The sequence below is a fragment of the Carcharhinus amblyrhynchos genome, chromosome 2 (assembly GCF_965287045.1).
Source record: "Carcharhinus amblyrhynchos chromosome 2, sCarAmb.v2.hapA, whole genome shotgun sequence".
NCBI lineage: Eukaryota > Metazoa > Chordata > Chondrichthyes > Carcharhiniformes > Carcharhinidae > Carcharhinus > Carcharhinus amblyrhynchos.
In genome coordinates, this window is record NC_137325.1 from 129116626 (window position 1) to 129128732 (window position 12107).

At 47.9% G+C, this 12107-nt stretch overlaps 1 protein-coding gene across 1 annotated transcript in view; it reads left to right on the forward strand.

The window, feature by feature from the left end:
- Window positions 1-12107, forward strand: part of vipr2 (vasoactive intestinal peptide receptor 2) — a 163745-nt gene that overhangs the window by 112096 nt on the left and 39542 nt on the right. Inside the window, exon 6 of the mRNA XM_080217467.1 lies at window positions 10534-10663. Coding sequence (XP_080073593.1) covers window positions 10534-10663 — 130 coding nt within the window. The remainder of the gene's footprint in view (window positions 1-10533; window positions 10664-12107) is intronic.

Consider the following 12107-nt stretch of genomic DNA (forward strand, 5'->3'; position numbering starts at 1 on the left):
CAGTCGCTGCCCGCCCTCCAGCCCAGGCCGATCTTGTCTGCAGAATGGCAACAGGACCCCCCACTCGCACCGATCACCCCTAGGCCCCATCTACAATAGGCCCTGTCCCCTTGGCACTGCCTGATGCCCAATGAGCACCCCGGGCATGGGCACTTTGTCCCTTAGGCAGTGCTGGGGGCACAGGCTGGTACTGCCAGGGTACCAACACCCAGGGGGCACCCCCCCCCCACCTACCTCCCAACCCCCGGAGGACTCCGATTGGCCCCCTTCATTCCAGCAGGGTCTCCTGCTAAATCCCCGAATGTTGGGAGTTACTCTAAACCCTGCCAGAATGAAGTAACCCTGGCGGGGTGGGAGATTCAATCGGGACCTGAAAGATCCCAATAATGAACTGCTAAACATATTTAAAATCCATCTAAAACAGATTTAAAAAAGATTCAAATTAGTTACCTGTCTTCCCGACGATTTCCAGTGTGGTCTGACTGGCGACTGTTCGCCTGCTCAGGGAGATGCACTTGCGTTCCCAGCACATGCGCAAATCCCGGTACAAGGCCAGCGATGCGCATCTCCCATCCCAACCTGTCGGAAAAGTTACGGGTCACAATGGAAGAATCACGGCCCGTGTTACAGCTATATAAAACCTTGGTTAGGCTGCGTTTGCAATATTGCGTGCAGTTCTGGTTGCCACACTACCAGAAGGATGTGGGAGCTTTGGAGAGAGCACACCGAAGGTTCACCAGGATGTTGCCTGGTCTCGAGGGTGTTGACGATGAGGAGAAGTTGGATAAACCAGGATTGTTTTCACTGGAAAGACAGAGGCTGGAGGGGAGACCTGATAGAGGTCTACAAAATTTTGTGAGGCATCGTCGGGGTGGTTAATCAGAGGCTCTTTCCCAGGGTGGAAGTGTCAATTACAGGGGGACACAGGTTCAAGGTGAGAGGGGGAAAGATTAAGGGAGATGTGTGGGGGGAGTTTCTCATGCAGAGAGTGTTGGGTGCCTGGAATGTGCTGCCAGAGGAGGCGTTGGAAGCAGGCACATTAGCAACATTTATGGCGGGGCAGGCTCGAAGGGCTGGATGGCCTACTCCTGCTCCTATTTCTTATGTTCTTATGTTTATGTTCTTATTTGAATAGGGAGGGAATAGACGGATATGGACCGAGTAAAGGAGGCAGGTTTTTGTTTAGTTTAGTTAGGCATCATGATTGGCACAGGCTGGGAGGGCCAAAGGGCCTGCTCCTGTACTGTACTTTGATCTTTGTTGTTGATTATATAGTACCTTTAATATGTAAGAGTGCCAAAGCTCTTTAATTGGGGCCAGAAGGAGAGGTAGAGAGTATTCTCAGATGGTTCGTCTATCTGTGGGCTCCGGGCTGATGCTTGGCTCTTTGACAGACTGGAGGCACACTCTGCTGTCTGTTTAACACTTGTTTATTGGCATCACTTCCAAACAGGGTACAGAGTAAACATTTTGCTCCCGAGCTCGGCATTCCAGCCTCTCTCGCACAAGCCTAACCCATGACTGACTGATGTCAGTAGTGCATCATGGCTTACGTCCGACATCAGCATAGTTCATCTGTTAACCCTTCGTTACAGTAAAAAGTCTGACAACACCAGGTTTTAGTCCAACCGATTTATTTGATAATAGACTCACAAGCTTTCGGGGTTAGTCCCTTTGTCAGGTGAATGGAGAGTTCTGGCCTCAGACAGAGCATATAAAGCACAGACAGTTTACAGATTACCGATTAGAATGCGAATCCTTACGTTGGTGTAAGGATTCGCATTCTAATCAGTAATCTCTAAACTGTCTGTGCTTTATATGCTCTATCTGAGGCCAGAACTCTCCATTCACCTGACGAAGGGGCTAACCCCGAAAGCTTGTGAGCCTATTATCAAATAAATCGGTTGGACTAAAACCTGGTGTTGTCAGACTTTTTACTGTGTTTACACCAGTCCAACGCCGGCAAACCCACATCATGAACCCTTTGTTATGCAGAGAGGACTAAGAAGGAAATTCCAGAGCCCAGGGCCCAGGCAACACTGCACTTAACAATGAATTAGACTTCTGCTCCATCTTCCACTGAGTCACATAATCAGATTTACCTCTCACTATTCAAAAATGTTCCCCCTCATCACTTCTGCAGTTTGTTCTCACTGCAGACGCCTACAAAACTATTTCAGCACTTAATATAATTAAATGAACTCCTGTGTGTGTCACTCAGATCAATTCTCTGCCCTTTCAGTTCCTATCGCGCTGGGACAGGTTGTGAGTTTGTTACGATCGAGATACTGATTTCCTTTAAGGAAAGGGAAGGCAAGTTGCCTTGGTGCCAAGATTTTAAACAGAACTAAATTACATCGAATCCCTAAAGTGCAGAAGGGACCATTCAGTCCATCCAGTCTGCACCGACTGTCTGAGTGAGAGCCCTCCCCCTCACCATCCCTGCAACCCCACAACCTGTTGGACTTTAAGCTGGTGTTGTGAGACTTCTTCCAGTTTCTACCCCAGTCCAACGCCAGCATCTCCACATCACCCCACACATTTACCAAAGATAATCCCTATAATTGAACAATCTTGGGACACTAAGAGTCAATTTAGCATGGCCTAACTTGCACGTCTTTGGACCGTTGGAGGAAACTGGTGCACCCGGGGGAAACCCACGCAAACATGGGGAGAATGTGCAGACTCCACACAGATAGTGACCCAAGGCTGGGATTGAACCCGCGTCCCTGGTGTTGTGAGGCAGCAGTGCTAACCACTGAGCCATCGTGGCTACCAAATGTTCTATAAGTTGTAAGTCAAAGCTTTTATTTCCCGTTTTAGTAATGAAGCATATACGGGACAGATTCTCCGATCTTGCCCGCTGATGGGATTCTCCAGTCCGGCTACAGTAGGTGGAGATTTGGGGGGGTTGTTGGGGGTGGGGGGGGTGGGGGTGCGGTGGTGCGTAAACAGCTGGAGAATTCCAGCCATAGTCACCCCACGTCATCAAGGTGGGTGTTATAAAAATAATAGCTGTTACAGGGCGGAACGGTGGTGCAGTTGGTTAGCATTGCTACCTCAGAGCGCCAGGAACTCAGGTTCACTTCCAGTCTTGGGCAACTGTCTGTGTAGAGTCTGCACATTCTCCCTGTGTCCACGTGGGTTTCCTCCGGGTGTTCCAATTTCCCCCCATACTCCAAAGATGTGAGGGTTAGGTTGATTGGCCGTGCTAAATTGGCCACATGTCAGGGGCATTCGCAGGATTAATGAGGGTTATGAGAATGGGGCCTGGGTGGGATTGTTGTCAGTACAGACTCGATGGGCTGAATGACCTCCTTTGGCACTGTGGGGATGCTATGACTCTACTTGACTTACACATAATATTTTAGCAACTGTAAAATAGTCGAGAGTAATGAAGCCTACAGATACTGGGAAGAACTATTTCCCTACACTAATGACTCATCAATATTCATACAGAGGGCAAAGATTACTGTGTGATTATGATAGGAGGATGTATTAAACAGCCACATTAAAGATAGTGGTTGAAATTATACATTTTCCTTTCTAATGAATCCATTAAAGCAATATTGAATATTAAGTGGATAATTTGGAATCGCAGTGATTACTGCAATTAAGCTGTCTCTGATTCTATTATTCTTATCTGCTGCTAAGTGACGTTTATGTACAGAATGCAGGCAAATGGAGTTAACAGAATGAACTCAGCCACAATCCTATTCAATGGCAGACATGTTGACTGGCTCTCTCCTATTTCTCATGCAATGTAGCCTCACAGAGTCCGATCCAGTGAGGTACATGAGTGTAACAGTAACAGAAGAAATTCAAAACAGGTTTTAAGATCCTGTTAAACCTTGCTTTAACAGGATTTATTAAACTAGAAAGAGTTCAGAAAGGACTGACTAGGAAGCTACTAGGACTTGCTAATTTGAGTTATAAGGAGAGGTTGGATAGACTGGGGCTTTTTCCTCTGGAGTGTAGGAGGCTGAGGGGTGATCTTACAGAGGTCTATAAAATAATGAGGGGCACAGATCAGCTAGATAGTCAATATCTTTTCCCAAAGGCAGGGGAGTCTAAAACTAGAGGGCATAGGCTTAAGGTGAGAAGGGAGAGATACAAAAGGGTCCAGAGGGGCAATTTTTTTCACACAGAGGGTGGTGAGAATCTGGAACAAGCTGCCAGAGGCAATAATATAGCGACAATAGGACAAATATGTCTTTTAAAAAGCATTTAGACAGTTACATGGGTACGATGGGATATGGGCCAAACGCAGGCAATTGGGTTAGTGGTTAAAAAAAGGAGCAATTTGGGCCGAAACTGTCCATGCTGTAAACTCTATGTCTCTATGACTCAAGAGCACCTTCTCCCCTGCAGCCATCAGACTTTTGAATGGACCTCCCTTATAGTAAGTTCATTTTTCTCTACACCCTAGCTAAAACTGAAACACTATATTCTGTGCTCTCTCCTTTCTTTCTCTATGAATGGTATGCTCAGTCTGTCTCCCATGTAAGAAACAATACTTTTCACTGTACGCTCATGCATGTGACAATGATAAATCACATCAGTAGATATTGAATTAGTTAAGCCTAAAGCTGAAAGAGATGCAGTCACTTTAGCTGATCTAACATTTAACATGGTCCAGCATTACAGTCATCAGCAAAGCCATGGAAGCAATAGAAAATTGACTGAATTTTCCCCTCAAACTAAGGAAGCAGAGACTTCCATCCTGCCCATAAGTTAGATACAGGAAAACGACAGCTTCATCCTGCCCCGATAGCATCTCCCAGCCCTGGGTTTCCAGCGGTGTCACATCCACGATGGAAATCGGCGGGAAGCCGCATAAATTATTTAAATGTCAATTTAAATACTATTTGAATATGATTAGCGGGTCCTGGACTGAAGTCTCCAGGCGCACTCGCACCTCCCCCACAGCCAGGAGTGTTTCACTCCAGCAGGGATTACTATACTTCCCCATTTTCGGCCAAATCCCGCTGGAGTGGAGTGAGGTCCAGTCGGAGCCCCCCAGAGGGTCGTGTGCTGGGGTTGTGCCCCCTGGGCATGGCACCTTGGCAGTGCCAGCCTGGACTCTCTGGCACTGCCCAAGGGTCTATGAGCCAATGCCCAGGGAGCACCTTGGGACTGCCCACCAGGCACAAAGCAATGCCAAGTGGGCCAAGCCTAATAGGGGCCGGACCTGATTGGGGTACGGCCTCCAGGGGGCGACCTGTGGCGGGTGGTGTAGGAGCTCCTGCTGCCACTCTGCACTTGGGCTGAGTGACAGAGGGGAAAAAGGCCAGTGATCAGGGTTGGTCACTGGAGTGCGGGGGCAGCTGGCTGTTGGGGTCGGGGCTGAAGTGGTGGGGTTTAGCACTGCAGGAGGGGGTTCGGGACTCCGGGGAGAGGATCGGCACTGCGGGGGGTGGGGGAGGTGTAGTGGGAGATTGGGGTTGACGTAGGGGGGGCGGGGGGGTCGCTGGTGGTCGAGGCTGGCATGGGAAGGGTCAGTGATTGGGCCGTTTTGGGGTGGAGGGCCTACAATGCAGGGGTCAGGGGGTTGATCAGCAATCGGGAGGCAGGCACTGCATATACGTCGATCTCCGCAATGACAGACGGGCGCAGGCGCTGTGGCCTGCTCAGCTCTATGCTGCCGGCCTCTCCAACGGGAATGGTCTCTGTCCACTGATCTTCAGCGTGATTCACGCTGAGGCACTCTGCAGTGCACAGAGTGTGGGGGATTCATTCTGAAACTCCCACTGGAAAAACCAGCAGCATTTACTCCAGATTTCACAGGAATTTAACGGCTTTGGGGCGAATGTGATCGGAAAATCCCACCCCAATTTGTCAGCAACTTCCCTGTCAAAATCTTACATGTTTCAGTAAGATTGTTTTTCATTCTTTTAAACACCAAGGTGCAAAGGCTCAAGCTGCTGTGTAATATAACCGCTCACTGTATTAAAAAGTCTTTCCTCTTGACGTTGTTTTGCCAATCACCCCCATTCGGTGTCCTCGAGTTAGTGACCTGCTATCAATGGGAACAGCTTCTCCCCATCTCCTCCGGCTAGACCTTTCGTGATTATCAACACTTCTATCACATCTCCTCTCAGTATTCTCTTCTCCAAGGAAAACATTCCCAAATTCTCCAATCCATATTCATAACGGAAGTTGCTCAGCCCTGGGACCATGCTCGTGAATCTTTTCTGTTTAATAATGCGGCGATGGGATCCTAGGCTAATGAATGGGCTACATAAGTACCCTCCTTCATCTCCACAAGGTTGGAATCAGGCATGTTCCCAGGAATAAGATTAAATACTCACCGAATATTTCATAACAGGTTGTGCAAAATGCTTCATCATTCATATCACAGAATCACAGAAAAACTACAGCACAAACAGGCCCTCCAGCCCACAAGTTGCGCCGATCATATCCCTACCTACTAGGCTTACTTATATCCCTCAATCCTATTAAGTCCCATGTACTCATCCAGAAGTCTCTTCAAAGACCCTAACGAATTTGCCTCCACCCCCACCGACAGCAGCCGGTAGACGATCACTGTTTGCTGTGCAGATACGTGGACTTGGGTCGGATCTCCGGCTTGGGTCGGTGTCTGTGGGAGTTTGCACATTCTCCCCGTGCTTGCGTGGGTTTTCTCCGGGTGCTCCGGTTTCCTCCCACACCCCAAAAACGTGCTTTTAGGCTGATTGATGTGAACAAATTGTCCCTAAATTAGACCTCCCTTAATCTGGCACACATATAATTCTCTAAATTTGCACACCTTCATTATGGAGTCCACGAGATGTAGACAAAAGTCATAGGTAGAAGAAGGATTAGAATGAGGCGCTCACTGAGTGTTAAAATGGGCGGCAAGGGTTTGTTGGGCCGAAGGGCCTGTTTCCTGTGCTATGTTGTTCTTTGTTCTTTGTTCAAACGGTAAAAACAAAATAATATTTATGCTTTGGATGCAGAGGGAGCACATGGCTCTCACAGCCAGGCTCATGTGCAATCAACATGTACCATACCTGTCCTTGCTTTACATGTGTGTCAGTTCAAACATACCAGTAGGAAAAATACAGTGAAATCGATGGAAGGTGGCAACCCCACACATCGACATCAGTCAACAAAATGTCTCGTGGGCCACAGTCAAAACCCAGACGGACTGCATGTGGCCCCTAGGCCACAGGTCACCCACCGATACCTTGACATCCTTCCCAAAGTGTGGTACCCAGAACTACAGGCAGCACCCCAGCTGAGGCTGATCTGGTGTTTTATATCAGGGAGATCTTCCCTGTTTTTTATTGAATTGTGTTGTGCGGTCTTGCATGTTCACCTGAGAGGAAGGACATCTTTGAATGGGATGCTAAACCTCGATGGGTTTGAAGAACTCCATGGCATTATGGGGAGTTCTCCATGGTGCCTGAGCGAACGTTACCCATCAATCAAACATCACCGAGGTGACCTCTCACGATGCTGTTTGGGCAGCTTGTTCTGTGCATAATGGCAATCATGTTTCCGATGTTAGCTTAATTGGTTGTAGGTTGTTCTGGCACATTCCGAAGTCTCAGTAACTCGAGGACACTGAATGGAGGTGATTGGCAAAACAATGTCAAGAGGAAAGACTTTTTAATACAGTGAGTGGTTACGTTACACAGCAGCTTGGGCCTTTGCTCCTTGGTGTTTAAAAGAATGAAAGGCAATCTTGGAATCAGAGAACCCTACAGTGCAGAAAAAGGCCCTTCGAGTCTGCATGGAACACAATCCCACCCAGGCCCTGCCCCCATATCCCTACATATTATACCCACTAATCCCTCTAACCTACACATCCCTGGATACTAATTGGTCAATTAGGTTGACCAATCAACCTAACCCTGCACGTCTTTGGACTGTGGGAGGAAACCCACGCAGACACGAGGAGAATGTGCAAACTCCACACAGACAGTGACCCGAGCCGGGAATCAAACCCAGGACCCTGGAGCTGTGAAGCAGCAGTGCTAACCACTGTGCTACCGTGCCGTCCCATGTAAGACTCTGACAGGGTTTGACAGGGTAGTTGCTGAGAGATTGGGCAGATTTTCTGACCACGTCATTCAAATGCAAGATCTTTCTTTATTGATTGAGAAGTATTCATTTTTGGGGCTGAATAAATGGGCTACAGTCTCTTCTGGTCCTGTACATTCCAATGCCCTGTTGTGACTCATAAACGTAACCAAGCTAATATTCCTATTAAAGTAATATACAGAGGAATGTCATACACAAGCCTCAAGTGTTCATAAGAACATAAGAATTAACTATTAACATTAACTATTGTGGCCATTAATATTTTCGGTTTATATCTGCTGACAGAGAATTCCAGCAGTACAGAAGGAGGCTGTTAGCCCCATCGAGTTTGTACAGACTCTTTTGACAGAGGGCCCTGTTGTACCATTTTGATTCTAGATGCTGGGCAGACTTGAAACTGGGAATGTTTCAGATCCAATTTTCAGACCCGTTCTGAGGTGCTCCCATACGCAGTCTGCCTGAAAAATTATCAGCGATTCCGATTCGCGCTGCAGAAGACTGTGGGGTGGGGCTCAACGCCCCCAAAATCCTGCAGTTCCGATCGGCGCCTCCAACCGCGTATCCGCAGAAACAAAAACGATAGAATGTTCTTCCCGGCCACATCACTCCCGGCCGGATAATACCTCCCCCTGATCCCCACAGACATTACCCCCCCTCCCCCCAACAACATGGCTGACCCCCCTTAACCCCTCCAGCCCACCCATCACCTAGACCGAACATGGGCCCCTCCCCCTCCCAATTCTCCCTTCACTCATCTCAGGCAGAGTGGCAGCGGACACCCCTCCCCCCTGATCTCAGGCAGAGTGGCAGTGGACACTCCCCCGCTCCCCCCCCCCGCACCGATCTCAAGCAGAGAGACGACAGACCCCCTCACTAACTCTCACTGATCGAACTTATGTGAAGCTTGTCTGTTTCGCGCCAATCCCGGATTGGTGAACGCGGTGGTAAAGAGGGAAGTGCTGGTAAAGTTGGGCATGCGGCCCATTAAATCAATTTAAATGCATTCAAAGGCATTTCAATGGCCGTCGCACCCCGTTTCGTGTGCAGTCCCGATCGCAACCATTTTCGGCCCCTGGTAAAGGGGGACCCGGCGCAGAGGCCGGTTTATATCCGTTACTCACGCCTGACTTCTCCAATGTGATGGTAAAATTGGGCCCGGAGTGTCTGACCCAGGCCCTTTCCCCTGCCCTATCCCACTAACCCCACACATTTACCACAGCTAATCCACCCAACCTACGCATCTTGGGACACTGAGGGATAACTTATTATGGCCAATCCATCTAACTTGCTCATCTTTGGAGTGTGGGAGGAAAACGGAGCATCCAGAGGAAACCCATGCAGACATGGGGAGAACATACAATCAGTGACCTGAACCGCTGTGAGGCAGCAGTGCTAACCACGGTGCAATCATGCCACCCTTAGCAAATCAGTTATCGTATATTTACCCACAGGTTGGGAAGTCAAAGACAGATGGTCATCTCAGAGCCAGGCTTGGAACTGCCTCATTCATGCATGATAGTGTGTGGCTGAGTAGGTTTAAAGCAAACTTGATGCTGAATGTCCAAGTTACCACTAACACAAAGCAACAATATTCAATGTTACAGACAAGAGCTATTCATCCAGTAGCACAAAATATGACAGTTTAGTTCTCATATCATCCTCTAAGGTATAAAACATTTTTGGACAAAAGATTGCTTTATTTTAATGGAATTTATTTTAGCACCAACAGTACCAATATAAAATGAATGCCAATTGGAAAATCAAGGTGAGAGGAACATAGCCCTGGGGGGAAGCATAGTGGTATTGTCACTGAACTAATTAATCCAGAGAGCCAGGGTTATGCACTGGGGAACCAGGTTCGAATCCTGCCTTGGAATTTGTATTCAAAGAACTCTGGAATTAAAAGTCTAATGATGGCCATGAAACAATTGTTGTGAAAACCCATCTGGTTCACCAATGTCCTTTACGAGAGGAAATCTGCCGTCCTTACGTGGTCTGGCCGACACGTGACTCCAGATCCACAGCAACATGGTTAACTCTTAAAATGCCCTCTGAAATGGCTGAGCGTGCCACTCAGTTCAAGACCAGTTGGGGACAGGCAATAAATACTGGCCCAGCCAGCAATGCCCACGTCTCGGTTGTTTGCACTGCTGCCTCACAGCGCCAGGGTCCCAGATTTAATACTGGCCTCAGGTCACTGTCAGTGTGGAGTTTGCACTTTCTCCCTGAGGCTGTGTGGGTTTCTTCCGGGTGCTCCGCTTTCCTTCCATAGTCTAAAGATGCACGGGTTAGATGGATTTGCGATGCTAAATTGACCCAAGTATCGGGGGGATAGTAGGGCAGATGCGTGGGGTAAGAGGAATAGGGCCTGGGTGGGATTGTTGTCGGTGCAGACTCGATGGGCCTTCTGTATTGTAGGGATTCTATGAGAACGAAAACTCAGATGGACTGATTCTTTTCCACTTTTTTTCTCCCTACATACAGAAAACTGCGTTGCACTCGGAACTACATCCACCTGAATCTATTTCTCTCTTTCATTTTGCGTGCAATATTTGTGATACTGAAGGATGATGCACTGTACTCCGATTCTGGGCAATGTACTGAAGCAGCATTGGTAAGTCACTCTTACATCCCTGTCAGCACAGTTGGGCCATATTCCCACAGATGACCAACAATAACAATGAGAAGACGATCGTTACTGTTAGTAAAATTTGAATTGATAAGGCACCTAATCACTGCAAGAATTCAAGCTCAGTTAATGACTTTGAAATGCAATGGTTATGGTATAAGCACGACCGATACCATACAATAAGCCTTAAATAGCAGCACATTAGTTTAAAGCTCCCAGCTCTGCCCAGGCGAGGTTGGAGGCCTGGAAAAGGGGTCATGTGATCAGGCCATAGGCTGCACAGTAAAGACGTAGGCCCCTCCTCTTGCCTCACTCCCATGTCAAAGAATGAAGAAAAGTACAGTGCAGAAACAGGCCCTTCAGCCCTCCAGGCCCATCCCAATCATAATGCCCTAAACAAACTGAAAAATAGCAACATTCAAGAGGCATCTGGATGGGTACATATAGAGGGAGGGAATAGAGCGATACCCAGTCCGTATCCCTCTATTCCCTCCCTATTCCTGTACCCATCCAGATGCCTCTTAAATGTTGCTAATGTGCCGGCTTCCACCATCTCCTCTGGCAACGTGTTCCAGGCACCCACCACTCTCTGCGTCAAAAACTTCCCCCGCACACATCCCTTAAACTTTCCCCTCTCTCACCTTGAACCTGCTCCCCCTTGTAAGTGACACTTCCACCCTGGGGGAAAAGCCTCTGACTATCCACCCTGTCCATGCCTCTCATAATTTTGTAGACCTCTGTCAGGTCTCGCCTCCGCCTTTCCAGTGAAAAGAATCCTAGTTTATTCGACCTCTCCTCATCGCCAACGCCTCGTGTCAGGAGATATGGGGAGAGTACGGTATTGAGATAGAAGATCGGCCATGATCATATTGAATGGCGGAGCAGGCTCAAGGGGCCAAATGGCCTACTCCTGCTCCTAGTTTCTGTACCTTGGGCCATTGAGATCACCGATAGGCTGCATCCGGTCACCGTTGGTATTCAACCTGTGGCCTGGGCAGAGGGTTCACCCTCTGGGGAGGCTGCCCAGCAAACAGCACTGTCACTTTTATATCTAGAATGAGACAGAATAGAAAAGCAACAAAGTCACCGTTGAACTTACACAGGACTTTGCCACAGATGGAGTACCGTGTAAAGCTGAGTTCGCATTCCTGCAGGACCATTAGAAAATCAATGGAGTAGATATAATAAATATTACCATGGGGGCAAAGGGTTACTGTTGTGAAGGCTTAAAAAATGAGTTGAGGTAAGCAGGTTAAAAATTGTCTTATGAAAGGTTATGGTAAGTTAAATAGTGATCTATATCTTCACCAATAGTAATGAGACTAGAACCTCATTGTTTCATACAAATGATACTTCTAACGTAGAACTGCCCCTCACAAAGCATCGCTGAAGCAGAATCCATTAAAACATTTACCAATTACCAAGAACA